Genomic DNA, 17,459 nt, shown 5'->3' with positions numbered 1-17,459 from the left:
CGACAATGGCCGAGCGCTTCCGAGGATAGCCGACAGTGGCCGAGCGAGCAACAGGGAGTTTTGGACAATAGGTAAAGCAGTTGCATGTTGTATGTGCTGGACTGGCTGGACTGTGTTGATCATGCATAGGAACACAAGCCGTAAACATAGAGGACCATTTCATAGTGCATTCACAAAGAAGTTTACCTACAGTTTTTATGGACAATTGCATTATTATACAGAACTAGCTGTTGCCCGCAACTTCGTCTGCGTGGGCAATATAGAATAGTCAAAATACTACTTATCCCGTAGGAGCATTCTTTCACGTGACAGTATAATTACGATTAGCACTTAGCAGTCGCATTACGTACTGATAGGTTCAAACTCATACATTTTACATCCTTCATCATCCCTTATTTTATTACCCGTGGGGGTTGAATGGGGGTTGAATTAATCAAAATCGTATTTAAGCGAACGTCATCATAAAATTCTGATTCGTCATCAGGACTTCTTCATAAAATCTAAGAAGATGTATACAAACTTTCATCCCCTATTTTATCCCCTTAGGGATGGAATTTATCAACATCCTTTCTTAAGGGTTGCCTACGCCATAGTAGCTTTATGCATGCAAAGTCTCAGTTCGATCGGTTTAAAATTGACAAAGTTTCATACAAACTTTCATCCCCTATTTTATCCCCTTGGGGGTAGAATTGATCAAAATCCTTTCTTAGCGGATGCCTACGTCATAACATCTACCTGCATGCCAAATTTCAGCCCGATCCGTCCAGTGGTTTCAGCTGTGCGTTGTTAGATCACTATGTCAGTCAGTCAGTCAGTCACCTTTGAGTTTTATATATTTAGATTGATGTTTAAATTCAAAATACGGAAAGGTAAACACAACCAGTCCTGCAAAAAATATCACTCAAAGCATCTACACGCTGAAACTCTTTTGCATATAAAAAGAGTTGTTACTCTTGCTGTATTATTTAAACAAAGTTCGTAATCTTCTGCTTAAAATGCGCACATCTTACACTTAAATAATACAAAGAAAATGTTGGTGCGCGTTGATTCTGTCGCGCGTCGCAGCGTCGCACGACACGCGTCGCGCGCGTCTGATGTATTATGTAAATACTGTGTCGATGACGCGACAACTCGCACCTGTTTTAATTTATTCCAATTCTAAGATTTATATGAGAACGCAAAAAGAGCCCCTTGGAACACTCGTGAATATGTATCAGACACATTGAATAATTCACATGCTGTAGGATTAAATCCGACGGATTGGTGTGCACTCGTGTGAGGTCGGGCGAGGTCGGGCGCGCTCGGGACAGCTCGGGACAGCTCGGGTGATCCCGGTGACTGTGACCTGACGTTTGGACATTTGTTAAGTGATGCGGAATACGTGTGAAAGTCAAGTTTCACAGAAGGTGGTAGAGGATATATTCTTACTACAGGTGACACTGTGTACTGTGCTTTAGTCTGTTGGCCAAAGATTCGATGCAATCCAAGACTAACAGGACAACATTACTATCACCGCATCATGTGCTACATGCATTCATGTCACACCTTATGTGACTTAGCATTATTTTCTATCATTCCTAGATCCAGCGGTGAAAGTGTGCCTTATAAAGAATTAAAACAAGCCTTCATTAATTGGAATTTTATTTTGACAATGCAATATGAATTATTCTCGTTCAGAATAACGTGTTAAACAAGCTATTAAACATACTGGTACATAGGTGCAACGTACAGTGAGAACCTGTCGACCTTTGAAAAGTTTACAACAAAATATGACAAGTACTAGATACCGAAAATATCAAGGAAGATTAGCAGGAGACGAAAGTATGGTCAAAAGATCTGAGTGTGGGTGATCCAAACAAGAAACAATTCAGTTTCCTTCAGTAGATGCACGAGGGCGCAAGTAGTGAGTAGCGCAAGCTAGTTGCTCTTGAGCACGGCTGGACCACACTTGCAAAATCCCTTCTTATGGTCAACATCATTGGCGCAGTAGCAATTCTGGCCAGGCTTGCCCAGCCACTTGCACTCGAAGTTCTCGTAACAGCCTGAAAACATAAAGTTTATTTTCTTTATTTACACCACTAATCTACCATCATAGGTGTATCTTAACCTTATCCTAACTTAATGCAATAGACAGGACACAGGTGTAACATTGCCATTTTGCAGATAAATGGTAATTTTGTGAAAACTTTTAAAATCCAAAAAAAGCTTTCGGGACGAGCCAGGAATGAATCCGGTGCAGTGCAGTCACGCTTACAACTACTGCGCCTAACGCGCCAGTCAGTGCTTCTCCCAAGTTTTTGATGACTTAGTCAAACAAGCAAGACCGTCTAAAATCCATTAGATCTAAGTCATCACTTTCAATCAAATTGTAGGTGAAGAATAAAACGTAGCAAATGCGAACTGCCGCTAAGAGGTGAAGGACAAGCTTACCGTAGAAGAAGCCGTCGTCGTAGCTGCAGTAGCACCGGCTCTGCTCATTCTTGGACTGCCACGGAGCGCGCAGACACGTGCAGTTCTTGCCCAGCTGATCGACGCACTGCTGGTCCGTGTAGCAATCTGCAACCATCACAGCTGGTACACCGGGATAGCTCCTCACTACCAACTAATAATGCTCTCAGCGACTGTTCTCTCTTAGGAGATCGGCGCTAGCATTCAGGCAACGTTCTGAATTATGATTACCCGTAACGACTGCCGAAGATGTTCAAATGAACCACTTTACCGTGCCTTCCGTAACACGGAAGAGTTCGACATCACAAGATGATCACCCATCCACGGATCGACTGCGGCGAGCGTTGTTTGACTTCATGATCGATTGATGCCGCTGACTTCGCTACGGGCTCTTCTCTCTTCATCATCTTCCGCGCCTTTTCCAAAATATGTTGGGGTCGGCCTCCAGTCTAACCGGATGTGCTGTATACCAGTGTGCCACAAGGAGTGACTGCCCTGTCTGAAATCCTTAACCCAGTTACCCGGATATCCCAATACCCCTTGGGAAGACTGGTTGTCAGACTTACTGGCTTCTGACTAGCCGTAACGACTGCCAAGGATGTTCAATGACGGCCGGGACCTACAGTTAACGTGCCATCCGAAACACAGTCATTGGTAACCAAGAAATTCTTAGAAAGTACATACAAACTTAGAAAAGTTGCATTGGTACTTGACTGCCCTGGAATCGAATTCATGAACTCATACTTGAGAGGTTGGTTCTTTACATACTAGGCCACCACGACATTTTTTTTCGACGAGCTCTTCTCTCTCTTATTCTATGTTGGTATACATACTGTCCCGGTACCACGGAGCTACCAGCGCCCACCCCGCCGTCGCCAAGCTCACCAACACAAGCACAGCCAGAGCCCTCATCACGCACACAGATGCAGCTCTCACACGCGCGCGCGTTATATACACCCGCGCAGTAATCGATTATGTATAGTGCATGCGACTCGATACAACTTAAGTGTAGTTCACAAATCTAGTTATTACTGAACTACACGACACGGAAATTGGGTCAGCTACACAATGTAATATTTTTCATAATTATTGGTTAAGAATTAATAAAAAAAGTGTTAAAGCAATTAAGGAAGTGTCCACGTTTGTCAGCAAATGTTCTGAATTGGTGATAGTGAAAACTTATCATGAGGTGGAACATCTGAGCAGGAAATCGTCTACCAATATTTTTATTGAAAATGTTTGAGTATTAATTAGGTAGCCATCGTATTAATTTTAATCGTAAAATCCATTCTAAACACAACTAAATCATCATCCTCCGAGCCTTTTTCCCAAACTATGTTGGGGTCGGCTTCCAGTCTAACCGGATGTAGCTGAGTACCAGTGCTTTACAAGGAGCGACTGCCCTGCCTGACCTCCTCAACCTAGTTACCCGGGCAACCCAATACCCCTTGGTTAGACTGGTGTCAGACTTACTGGCTTCTGACTACCCGTAACGACTGTCAAGGATGTTCAATGACAGCCGGGACCTACAGTTTAACGTGCCATCCGAAACACAGTCATTGTGTCTAAGATATACTTAGAAAGTACATACAAACTTAGAAAAGTTGCATTGGTACTTGCCTGACCTGGAATCGAACCCGCGCCCTCATACTCGAGAGGTTGGTTCTTTGCCCACTAGGCCACCACGACTAAACACAACTAAATAAATCTCGTAAAAAATATTTTTGCCAAATGGTCAAAGTTTTGTTTGACTTCATTTTATTGCCAGCGAGTGTAATATTTTGATTAATATAATGTAATATAATGAAGTGGCGCATTTTATTTTAAAGCGATTACTAAAAACATAATGAAAAAGTTTTATATTACATTAAAACTATATTATATATTAAAACTGTTAAATACAGGACATCCTTACTAATATTATAAATGGGAAAGTGAGTTTGTTTGTTTGTTTGTTTGTTTGTTTGTTCCGCTTTCACGCCGTAACTACTGAACCGATTGCTTTGAAATTTTGCAGCCGTAAAGTTAGAAGTCCGGATTAAATAATAGGGTACTTTTTATCCCGAAAAAAATAGACATTCCCGAGGGAAAACAAAAATATTGTTTGCTTGATGGATGGATTGTAGATGGCGCTGTGTGTCCAATATAACCGAATTCCACGCGGGCGAAGCCGCGGGCGGAAAGCTAGTGGAAATATAAATGAATTTTATTCAGTGCGCAAAGTCAACTTATCCTACTTATATTATAAACGCGAAAGTTTGTATGTATGGATGTATGGATGTTTGTTACTCTTTCACGCAAAAACTACTGAATGGATTTTAATGAAACTTTACAATAATATAGCTTATACATCAGAATAACACATAGGCTACAATTTGTAAACATATTGTTCGAAATACTAAACCTGCGCAGACGAAGTCGCGGGCACCAGCTAGTACATAAATAAGTTTTATAGAAACCTACGTATATTTTAATTTTGTTGTGTTTTAGTACAAAAAAATAGCGAAATTTAATTTTGCACTCTGCTTAAAATGCATTCCTGAATATATATTGTCTAAAGACCAAAGGATGGTTTATGTCTAGTTAACAGCAGTTACCCGGTGTTACATAACAGTATTAGTAAATCAAAATAGAGACGATTGCGCGATATATATAATTATTACCACCACTAGATGCCATAGTCCGGGCTAGCTATGAGTTTCTTAGAACAAACTGAGCGACTTCGTCAAGACCCGGGAGTTGAACCTGAGACCTCGTGCACGACAGTCGCACTTGCGGCCTCTAGATATTGAGTCAAAGTCTCAAATAACAGCATAAACAACAAACATATACTAATAGGATATCAGCAGCACCTTACGGCTATTCCCAATGTTAAATCTATCTGTTCTTTGCTTACAAGAGATAGGACTTTACTTGTGAGGGGCTACTTTCTAAATTCTATCTCTAGTAGACCAATCTATAGGTAGAATATTGTTAGGGCCGGTACTCATACGATAACTTGAGCATTAGAGAGTCATTGGTCTCACACCTCAAGGTGCTAGCCCACGTCCGACTTCACGTAGAACAAATAATCGGATGTTTTGTAGGACGTTCTGACTAGAATTTTTTGTAGGGCGCGTGCGGTGCGCTATTCTATAAGTGTGTTCTCCGATTCACGTCTGTATCAAGCACATAAACGTCGGTCTTGCGCCTGATCTCTCTCCGGTCGTGTCGGATTAACGTCCCATCTGGTTATGAGGGTGAAGGAATAATGAGTGCACATGTGTCTGCGCAAATGCTTGTGCAATATAATATGTCCTGCGCAGTTGGCTATTCTTCTTACATGAGAACAGCTGCCGTAGCCGATAATCGGCTAGTAGGACATAATCATCACCAAGTGTGTTCATTTTTCTCCTACAAAAAATCGGTATCTATTGTAAGCCTAACCATTATATTTCTGAGGTGAGGAATTAGTCGTAAGGCGCGGGGCACACCGGCGGACAAATGCACATTTTTATTGCGTTAAGTGAGCTACTTGCTTTAACGATACTTGCTAAGTGTGGATATCAGGAGAGAATGTTATTACTTAATAGACTACCTGAAGGAAAACTTATGTACTTCGTGTTTTGAAGTAACCGAGATGGCTCATAAAATGTGAACGTAAGTTTTACGTGTGACGTGTGTCAACTCACTTATTAATTCCCTAGGAAAATACTTACTGCCTTTGTTGAAAACTGAAAAATTTATCAGGAAAAAGAAATACAGCAGCTAAGTAGTTTTTTGTTTGCTAAGTTGTGACTTTTCTTTTTCTTACTTCGACTTCGACGTTATATTAATAGCATTTCTTTTTAATGGTAAAACAGTAAGAAAAGGTTAACAAAATAACTGACAGGACACCGAAGACGTTCCTACTTTTAAATTAATTTGTAACATCTGCCATTTTACACAGTTATGTTGAATTTCGTTCAATAATTAAAGATTTTATCAATTTCCGGGTAATTAAGTCTTTGTTAACTTTCTTTGTAATTCATAATGACAAACACAAAGAACTGACTGATCGAACTTGAACAAGATTGAATATAATTGATAATTGTATCAAATTAAATTAAATACAAGTACCTATTCAAAACTTGTGAAGGCAATCAGTCCAAGTTTTATAAGACTATTAAAAATGTGAATATACAGATATTTTTGAATACGTACGCAACTGAACACCTGTAAATACCGAGGCACAGCAAATAAGGGTTCTTCCTATCCTAAACCAATATTCTTATTCTTTTCTGTTCTAAGATTCATCAATTTTAGATTATTTTCAAAATACATCTACCTGATTAAGTCGAATTAATTAAATTCCTTCAGTAACCACACGGAAGGGGAACAAACATACATTACTTCTGAATTTAAGGTTTGTTTTATCTAGGAGAATCTGAATACATACCTTATGTATACTACGATGACGCATATAATGTGTTAAACATGATATGTAACATCAGTCAAACGCCTTCAACCCTGTATCGATAACAAGACATACGTTAGTCTATAGTTCCAGAACAACCTGACTGGCTAGTAGCTAGTCGACGTACTAGACCGGCCGGGAGCGGTGACGTCACGTCATCGCAACAGATGGTGTCGGAGCTGTGTGTCATGTGTGTATGCAAATATGCACCTTGCATTGATTGTCTATGCGAAGTATTCCTTCTTACTTTGAAATTAATTTCGAAGCTTCAACGTAAATAACTAACAGCGAACCTTCAATTGCTGCTTTATTTCTAAAGGAGTAAAACGGCTACCATATCTATACTAATATTATAAAGAGGAAAGCTTTATTTTTAATGGATTAAGTAAAAAACTAATGAACCAATTATAAAAATTATTTTACCATTAGAAAGCTACATTATCTGCGTCTGAGAGTAACATAGGCTACATTTTATCCCGGTACGGGCAGGGGTTCACACGAGACGCGGGTGAAACTGCGAGAAAACGGATAGTTTTCTCATAAATTTATTCATTTGTGATAAATAAGTTTGATAGATCTGCTGATTTCATAGAATGTTGTGGATTTCATGGTGTATAAAAAAACTTAAAACGAATCTAAACGGAACAGTGCCGTGAAATGTGATCTTTTTATGTAATTATCGAGTATTCCATGAAGTGAGGTAATCTACGATAAACCTATCGGCTACGATACATATATGCCTATCATCCTACTACAATCCTAAGGTGACAGTGTTCAAGTGTTGTGTGTTTAGGCAGATACTGCGCCGTCCCGTGGTTTTATCTTAACGAGCCATTTGTCGCTCACACACTATTTACGACTATCTACACGTGCAGACCTACAAACAAATAATATATAGAATATTTTTACTCATTTGCATAATTTTTTCCCAAAGGTGGTTCCCAGTCTCACCGGACGCAGCTGAACACCAGTGTTTTACGTGGGGTGACTGTCTATCTGACACCCTCATGCTAGTTACCTGGACAACTTGATATCCCTTGGTAAGACTGGTGTTTTGACTATCGGTACTTTGAATATTATCAAATAGTTTGCAAAAGTATTACATGCTCATAATTAAACATACATAATGCAGGATTATTTCCAGGTTAAGGCATCTTGTGCACTAGGGCAAATATTCGTGTACATCGATGTAGTAGAAGTACCCTCGTACAGTGGTACATAACGGGTGGTACATATTTTATGTGGGACAGATAAAAAGCTCGTGCGTCGCAAGATGTATCGCGCACTGACACAAGTGACCGTTTATCTCGTCGATAAATATCCCCCGAGTCTGCGGTGCTCAAGGTTTTCAATTCAGTATTGGCTATGTGCGCGACGGTGGCGACGCGTAGCGTTTACAACATTTGCGGAAGCTGTCAAATAATAACCATGTAAACATTATAATTTTTTTGCGAATATAAATAAAACCAAAGATTAAAATAGTGTTGTTGACATTATTTAAGTGCAATTTATTCAATAGTTTTACTGTAAAATGAATATAATGATAAAAGCGGGTTTGAAACATCCGCATTTGTTTCCAATTTCTGCCGTGTTGTGCGCTGCGGTCGTTATTGTCCGCCGCTACTCGCTTTGCACATAGCCAATACTTTATAAGTACACTGTAATTTTTATAACACCAGATTTTTGTGGCTAAAGGAGTGCCCTTTGCAGGAGTAGCGGTCATCATATAATCAATTCCACTGCTCAATACTTCTTCTCAATGAATAAGTACGATTTCTCAACGTGAATTTCCTTTTCATGTAATAATCGGTGTTGCAAAGATACAGTTAAAAATTAAGTATCAGGTTCGGAAAGCGCCCTTGGATGCATGCGCTATGTATGTGTCTTAGTTACTGAACATGATTGTATCAAACAATTAAATTAAAATATGTATTAATAATTTCAAGGGGTGTGCTGATATTCATTATTATTATTTTCGCGAGTTGAGAACTTTGAGCAGCGCTATCCAGATATAAACAAGGCTTCATAGGTATCAAACGGTTTGGATATTTTACGATCGGCTCAAGTTAACTGCCCGAGATTCCAGGGGTTATGTTTTGATTTACATTTTATTGTCATATTCCTTAAAAAGGTCAGCCCGGGCTTACTTGCACAGAATTGTAAATTTTACATCGGAAATTGCTCGGTATATAAAATGTAATCGACCTTTCTGATACTGATTTATTTAGGAAACTAAGAGCCTAGAACATAGAAGTTAACTAGATTTATTTCGTAAAAAGGCGCTATATCGATATTACCTCTATTACCAATTTTCCGAAAATGCTCTTCTTTGTAAAGTAATATTAACTGAAACCATTGACAGTACAACGGTTATTGTGCGTTTTTTATGCAGTTGATTACAGTTGTTGCAGTAAGTAAGTAGTACTGTCCTACTAGTTCAGTTGCCAACTGCCGCCACTAGATGGCGCTGTGTGTCACGTTCCAAAGTACGCGCGACGGGAAACTTTGCTAAGTATTATTGTAATGTCTCATTATTATTGTTATTAGGCTATAAACCTTCGGAAAAATAAACAAATAAAATAAATAATGTTCAACATTAGGGATATGTATAATAAACTGTACCATATAGTTCTAGGAGAGGTTGGATGTACTAAAATGTAGGTACTCTATTTAATATTCAAGATAATAGAGTCCTATGTTTTTTCAGTATTTTTTTTAGATATTTACAATATATACAGCCTTAAATTATTAATACAATTTTAAGTTGATATCTTACGTGGTCTAAGCACATATTATGACAGTTATATAAATCGAAAGAATCACTCAGTTACTTATAGGACATAGTTTAATTTAAAAAATGCAAGTTTACTTAGTAACTACACTCGGAACTGCGAATAGATTAATTTCAAATAAAAACTTGAATCCTGGAATTGAATGTAAAAACGTTCAGCTCACAGCTGTGGCAGGTGGGCGACGGTTTCAATCTAGACTTTTCTGAAGGATTTTTTTTTTCGAAACATAAAAGCTTGTTCTAATATTTAATTTAATTTCTGTTACGTAAGACGTGTTTAGCAATTCCAATATAATAGCAGAATTGGCTTGCATTAACACGAAAGGACTTATTTCAAAGATTTCTCTGAATATGAATATGTGTATTTTAAAGCTACCTATGTGTATGAAGTGAGACGTGTACGACACTGTTTACGTGAGAAACACACTTTTAGTAGAAAACTGAACTTATAAAGAATAACGTTTATTTATTTATTTATTACAGGGTTTACCAACAGCTACACAACTAATTATTACGTTTAATAACTCGTGCGTAAAAAAATTATGACATTACGAAAATAAGTATCATGATACGACTTTAAAATACTAAGTACACTTGAGCACCATATTCAGGTCAGTTCCATATTATTGTGGAAATCACAAGTCAGAGAAAAGGTCACCCTACACTGTTGGGCCTCGAAAGCAGGCCAGCTTATGTCGCTCGTACGTCAGTGGGGCTAATCCCGGAGTGCCTCGCGTGTTGCGCCGCAAGTGTAACTACAATGACAGATGCGCCCTGCAATGTCAACTAGGAAGGAAAACTGATGCTTTGTGATCATACAATGTAGTAGGTCAAGTTGTGAAGTTCTTTTGTAACAGATATTTTCTGAAATAATGTAGTTTTGTAACTTATATTTATTGAAATTGAGCTACTATGTTTCTTTTAATATTAAAGCTGAAAAGTTGGTTTGAATGAACGCACTCATCTCAGGAATAACTGTTCTAGTTTGGGAAGTTATTTCAATGTTCGAAAAGAAGGTTTTAAAGCTACTTTTTATCCGGGTGCATGAATTTATTTCCTAGGGACATGGACAAAACATAATCTGACTATGATTTTATTCAAATCTGAATATATACAAAATAAACGTTTATTTGATAAAAGTAACTTACATATGTGTATCGGTATCGATATACCGATTACTATTCTGAACATTATTTCTAATCCGTCTCAGATTCAATTTATCCACGGTGATTTCATTTCAATTCATATGTTTAATGCATGTCTTGCACCAATGTTTGTGCACACAGTGGAGCCAATATATTGCTGTGGGGCGTTGGAACAAACATTGGCCCAACGATTACCGAGCAATTATGTTTGTGAGGCAAACAGATCGTTGACATAGTTGGGATATGATTTATGTGGGATTACAAGTGTCTTTCAAGTTTATGTAGTTGAAGATATGTTAAACCTAAATTAAATTACACATAATATTATTACAGTAGGTACTACTGCTACACTGCTGCATGAGGTTAGACTGCAAGTAGGTCTGGAAGAAGACAAAATAGCCGGCAAAAGGCTAGGCAGATGATAACATTAGTATAGAGAGAGAGTTTAGTTTCTGTAATATAACAGTTGAAAAGTGAAATGAGAGTTAGCAAGTAAAACTAAAGTTATACCAAAATACGGACCAGCATTTGACTCGCAGTTCAAAAGTAGTTTTCACGTATTCAAAGATTACACACACTATACAAACACACACATACATAGCCGTTAACACTTCGCTAATATAACACTGAATTCTTATCACTAAACCTAAATGCGACCTTTCCAATTTTACGCAAAGAAATGACATTTCACAACCGTCACAAATTGTACCTTATTGTATAGTGCATAGAGTTGGTTTCCGCCTGGCGGTGACGGGCGCTGGGAGAATTGCGAGCATTTCGTGAGAGCGGGCGGAAATCGGGCGACTCGTCCTAAAGACACTTCTTAAAGCAGTTGCGGAGTGTGCGAGTGATAGCGGGGAACTTGTCACGTCACTAATGTATATGAAGTTTACGATTTATTTGCATCCATTGTACCTTTAAAAAAATGTGACAGCGGATTGAATAGAAGAACAGTGTGAGAGAAAAGTGTTGAAGAGTGTGAGAGTGGATAGAAGAATGTTGAAATAGTGACAAAAAAATGGTGTATACAATACCCTATTGAAAAAAGAATCAGTTAAAGGCTATAGATAAACTTAAGTGTGTCAAACTTGTGAAGTATGTATCTACCTATGGCCACATGGAATGCCGTGTTTCAAGCCCGGTCAAACATCTAGATTAAAGTTCAAGTGCAACGAAAGTTTCATCTTAGCATTCCGCCGTCAGTGGGCCCCCACCCGGGTCCCAGCAAGGCCTGCGGGGCCCAGGCGCGTGAATAAATTTAATGTATTAACTCACCGCTACACTCGTTTATTAGAGACGCATGCCCCCTGCACACCGCACACCCCCGCAGCTCACCGTAGACGAGACATACGAACATATGTCGCGAGTGGGAGGTTTTTGTACAGAGGTCTATGAATGGCTTTATAGTTCAGGTAGTTACATTAGAAATTAGAGTGTCTGCGTTGACGTTTGTTGTATGTACCTATGTATAAATCTATTTTTAGAGGTGTTTAGAAGTAAGCGTTTCTCTGCAAAAATAAGAACGTGGCTGTGAAGTCTTCTTTTGCTATCTATTTTGTTGAGAAACTTTTGCTGTGTAACATAATGTGAAGTTGACTTTAGCGTACCAAATTACCTGCCTAAAGAGCAGGTGTTTTAGTACAACATCATCCCTAGTAGTATGCGAGTACATACTTATTAAAACTAAAAAAGCATAGCCTTGAAGCCATTTAGTGATAGAAGCCTGAATACACTGTCCTTGCATGAAAATAAGAACACAAAGTCCTGTACAATAAACTTTCCTTAAAGGGCTCTTGGTCAAGGATCGAAGTCCTCGCTGCAGCCTGACTGCAGTTGAAGAGACCTGCAGTGCGTGTGATTGCAGTAATGGAGCGCTCGGCAGCTGACTGCCTCACAGTGGTACCGAGTGGATGATGCGCAATGAGGACTCGGAAATGTTAAGAAGAAGTGAGGACGTAACAGAGTCAGGCTTGATATTGACTAACGGATAAGAACAATTCTTCTTTACTTATCTATTTCACTGTATAAATGTGAAGAATTTGCTTGTTTGTTGGACGCGCTAATTTCAAGATTTTTAGGTTCTATTAAAAAAAAAAAATTTTTGGTGGGATAGCCCATTTACCGAGGATGGCTACTTTTACCGGGTGTAAGACCTTATTCCCTCTAGACGTGGCCGAAATCTAGTAGCATATGAAAGTAGGAATAATGTTTTACATTACGTCAAATCACGCACTATCAAATGTTTTTTTGTTAGTGTTCCAAGGTATTTAGTCATTTAACATAATTGTCAAGAAGTAATCAAGGCATGTAATGTAAGGGCTGACGTCAGGGGTGGGTGCCTGTTGACGTAAACCCTCTCTTGTAAGCACTCGATATGCGTCGCGGAGGCGGGAGCCCTTGAATACTAGTGAGCACTACATTACGGTTTCTCTTTGATTAAGTTTTGTATTCTGGTCTGGTTATATTTAGTTTACGGAAAATACAAACGTCAGTTTGATTAAAACAACTCATAACTTTGCAAATTAGTTGAAACAGTTCTTTTAATGAAACTGTTTATATTGTCGGTGAACTTGGACCGATGTGTCAAAATCTTGATGAAGAATACATAGACGAAAGAGTACTTTATAGGCCGTGTTTATAGTAATCACCACCTAGCAGGTACGGGTACTCAGAGACTCATACGGCAACTAGCAACAATCCAAAAACCCTTACCATGTTCAAGTAACCAGATCCTCTATACAAGAAGTACTGCTTTTAAGTAAATGCTATTGGAAGCACAGTCCCCCCCCCAGTCCTGGGGAGGAAGCAATATTTTGCCACGTCCCCGTCACACGAGTCTTGAGCCATCGATTAGTTCCTAAACAAACATGCTGAGTGAGGCGTGACCCTCGGGCTGCGGAGTAAAGAGTTGCAGAAGGGTTACATGAATAAAACATTTTGAGTTGAAAAATCTATTGAGTGGAACTGTGATGTTCTTCTCAGGGGAATGACTTTATGTTTCGGGATTAGGAATTCAATACTGACAAAAAATATCCTGAAAATTATGTGGTGTTTCAAAACGTGTCTTACAAGATATTACTCATGAAATAAGGTTATGTACTAAGTAAATTCCTACTGAACACAAAGTTGAAAAAATTCCAAAGTTATGTACAATTATCGCTTACCCGAGTTAGAATAGGAGTGGGAACTTAGAACATGGAGCTTGAATATTTCGGTCGGCGAGGCTTTGCAAACGGCCATATGTGTTTGTTCTACCTGAGAGTACCAGTTTTCTCTACGACTCTCTTGGAGGATAGTGATGGGGGGGAGGGGTGATGGGGTCACTAGTTTGCTCATCCGTGATGCCTCGGGTCGGGCGGCCGATCCGTGTGAACCTTCTGCCACCATCTTTGGTATAACCCAAAAGTTTTAAGTCTCGCGTCCTTTGGCCCCGCTAGTGTTTGTCTTCGGCCAGTTTTTTGTTTATTTCCAACATTATTAGCTTGAGAGTGCCCTGTGTGTGCCCTATGTGTACCCTATATCGGCCCTGTATCGACATTAACTCCACAGAGAGGACTTGTTAGAACCTTGTTCAAGTAACGTGAGGTTTTCTGAAACATTGAGTGCGTTCGTTCGAGAAGCTCGTTAAGAGTTTTTGTGACTGTAATGGGAGGTCATTTATTTATCTATTTCCCTTGAGGTTTTAAGTTGAGATCGAAAGCATTTTCTTGGTCAATACGTATTTCACTCATTACGAGAAAATATGGTTTAAGTTCTAAATGTAATAAAGTAATTTATAATCATTCTTAGTCGCATATTTAAAGGCATAACTTAATTTAACTACCAGATCCACGAGTTGGAAAACACAAAACAACATAAGTGTAGCAAGAATTCCCCACACATCGGAACACATCGACATAATTAAATATCTCGCATCGATAGACCACACAAGACTCGATACAAACTCGAGATAATCGACAACAAAACAATTGTTGCAACCATTCCATAACCGACAACCAATTATTGTCGGTTACATTTTCCTGAACACCTCCTGTCTCTGTCCCTCCCGTGTTGGGTGTGTGAGTGCGAGTGAGAGAGCACATGTAGTGTCGTGCTCTCGATTGTTTGATTTCCGTAGGTGCCGCCACGCACTACCTGTGTCGGTAAACGGGTTAGCTAGTGATGAGACACGTGCACTGTAAGTATCGATAAAACATTACTGTAGGTCTTACTGCGCTTATAGTCGCCATTTTGAAAATGTTTCTTGTATGTAAATTGATTTTAGAGTAAGAAAAATAAATGTTCTGGATTTGACCTTGGTATGTGTGGAAATGGACCTATATGTATGTTTGTCAGACACATAATGCTGTGTGACGCATTTAAATGCAACAGTTCAGAAAGCAATCTAAAACATTTCGAAGAAAAGTAGCTCATGCACAACGAAAGATCTACATGCTAGCTACCACTGACGAAATATTGGGCCACCAAAATTTTCGAAGGAAGATTACGAAATAACATTTCGTAGAATTATACAACTTCAGCCACAATACCCGATACTATACCCCTAACATTACCTAAATTATTTTTAAGCCCCAATCTATCGACACATCGCTCACCTCTACAAGAGACACTCGTATTGGGTGAGCGCTTATATTCCGATTGTGTCGCGGCACATCTCTATTGATTGCGTCACATTCGTGTGCCCACAGCGATGTACTTACTGACTACATAGCTGTTGCAGCACGCTTTTAAGATATTCTAGTAAGCTTTGTACGAACTGGCCTTAATATGTAGAATCTCTAAAAACTCCCTCCCGTTCAATGGTAATTGTAATAATTGTTCTTGTCTGTAATATTATGCTAAACCAAAATAAATAATATCGTCTTTAGGTTAGTTACTAGTTGTATTGTAATAGTCATGTTCCAAGAAATAAAAGTACCAAGAAAATTAAAATCATATTTCTCCGACATTCATCAAGCATCTTCCTGCAATGTTTCCTACTTTAAACTAGCATAAGATTTACACAATAACACACTTTAACCTTTATCCACTTAATGACAGAAACACCACAATCACGTAGGTAAACGAGCGGGTATTGAGCGAGTTTGACACAGTTGCATGAGTGACATCACTTCATGCACTATGTATGCGTCGCGTCTTGGCGTGGAACTTTGTTGTACCAAACACACGAGTTTTACTGTGGAGTTCGGCAGAGGAAATGGAAAAACTGTTGAGCAGAATCATGTAATTTACAGTCCTTACAATGTATGTTGCATCTGCTTTTGTGGTTAAAAGCAAATACTTTACAAACCCGTTAAAAAATACTTCCCGCACATCGATAAAGTAGCCTATTATATATGTATATGTTATTCTTATGTACTCGTATAAGTTACATTACCGCAAAGTTTCATTAAAATCCGTTGGGCCGTTTGCGCTTGAAGAGTTAACAAACAATACAGTCATATGTATACGTGGATAAACTTTATACCTACCAGTTTCAACACGCCTAAGACCTCGACCATTCAAGAAAGATCCTTTTTTAACCCCCGACGCAAAAACGACGGGGTGTTATAAGTTTGACGTGTCTGTGTGTGTGTGTGTGTGTGTGTGTGTGTGTGTGTGTGTGTGTGTGTGTGTGGCATCGTAGCTCCCAAACGGATGATCCGATTGTAATGCGGTTTTTTTTGTTTAAAAGGTATGTCAGTCGGGAGTGTTCTTAGCTATGTTTGGTGGAAATCGGTTCAGGTCTTCAAGGTCATCAGCTCGATTGTTAGGTGTGATAGGAATGTTACACGCTCAGTTTACTTGCAAGCATATGTGGGATCTGAAATTTGAAACACTAATGTCTTCTGGAACCACTGAGCTGGTCTGCTGGTAGGGCACGAAGGTAGGAGACGTAACCCTGAACTGCCTTTTAGTAAACCCATCGAGTTTGGGCTCGTTGAATTTGTCTTGACGAGTTCTCTTCATGTTTCTGATTGACGAGAACCTGATGCTGGAAATGGGATGTTAAACAGCTTCCTTTGGCTGAGATCGCATATAGCGACCCCATCTTAAAATAAAAGAAATTAAACGAAAGAAGGAAAAATTAGGGAGATCTTTCAAAAAGCATGAAATAAAATTAAATTATAAATTTAAAAAAACCCCCGACCCAAAAAAAGTACGCAATAATTATGACAGAAGGTAAAAACGCTGAATCCTATAAAAAAGCATTAAATAACTTTTAACACTACGTAAGTACCAACTAAAGCATGTCAGACTAAACTAAATTTGGACATGTCGGGGGACCGCTTTTTACCTTCAAAAATCAAATGATACCTACCTAATTACAACATTTGTATAAAAAAAACACGTATCTAAAGTAATGAATTAGAGCGGTCCCCCGACACGACAAAATTTAGTTTAGTCTGACATGCTTTAGTTGGTACTTACGTAGTGTTAAAAGTTATTTAATGCTTTTTTATAGGATTCAGCGTTTTTTACATATGTCCACTTATTACATATTACACAAGAAATGATTTATTATCATTCATACACAATTATAGCTGTTACCTCAATGTTTACTGTTCCCCTCCCTGCTAAACTCCCGACACAATAATGATTACACGTCAATAGATAACAACGTGAGACATGTCGCGTGCAATCAATTGTGATAACAGCG

General features: G+C 38.8%; 2 protein-coding genes across 2 annotated transcripts in view; both read right to left on the bottom strand.

Annotated features, from left to right (window-relative positions):
• Positions 1-17,459, bottom strand: part of LOC110383293 (uncharacterized) — a 133,070-nt gene that overhangs the window by 32,557 nt on the left and 83,054 nt on the right. The gene's annotated exons all lie outside the window — the stretch shown is intronic.
• On the bottom strand, positions 1,625-3,392 carry LOC110382639 (uncharacterized). The gene is made up of 3 exons (XM_021343299.3): positions 3,282-3,392; positions 2,431-2,556; positions 1,625-2,042 (listed from the first exon to the last, which is right to left on the bottom strand). Exons 1-3 carry the CDS (start codon positions 3,358-3,360, stop codon positions 1,918-1,920), a joined length of 330 nt encoding a protein of 109 aa, XP_021198974.2. The 5' UTR covers positions 3,361-3,392; the 3' UTR covers positions 1,625-1,917.

This window comes from Helicoverpa armigera, chromosome 28, assembly GCF_030705265.1.
Source record: "Helicoverpa armigera isolate CAAS_96S chromosome 28, ASM3070526v1, whole genome shotgun sequence".
In the NCBI taxonomy this organism is placed as follows: domain Eukaryota; kingdom Metazoa; phylum Arthropoda; class Insecta; order Lepidoptera; family Noctuidae; genus Helicoverpa; species Helicoverpa armigera.
The sequence above is the reverse complement of the archived record's forward strand: the minus strand, read 5'-3'. Positions and strand labels throughout refer to the sequence as shown.

Coding starts and splice junctions, on each gene's coding strand:
- LOC110382639 (XM_021343299.3), bottom strand. CDS start 3,360: ATGAGGGCTCTGGCTGTGCTTGTGTTGGTGAGCTTGGCGACGGCGGGG. Junction 2,557..3,281: donor AGCTCCGTGGTACCGGGACA/GTATGTATACCA, acceptor TGATGGTTGCAG/ATTGCTACACGGACCAGCAG. Junction 2,043..2,430: donor CGACGACGGCTTCTTCTACG/GTAAGCTTGTCC, acceptor TTATGTTTTCAG/GCTGTTACGAGAACTTCGAG.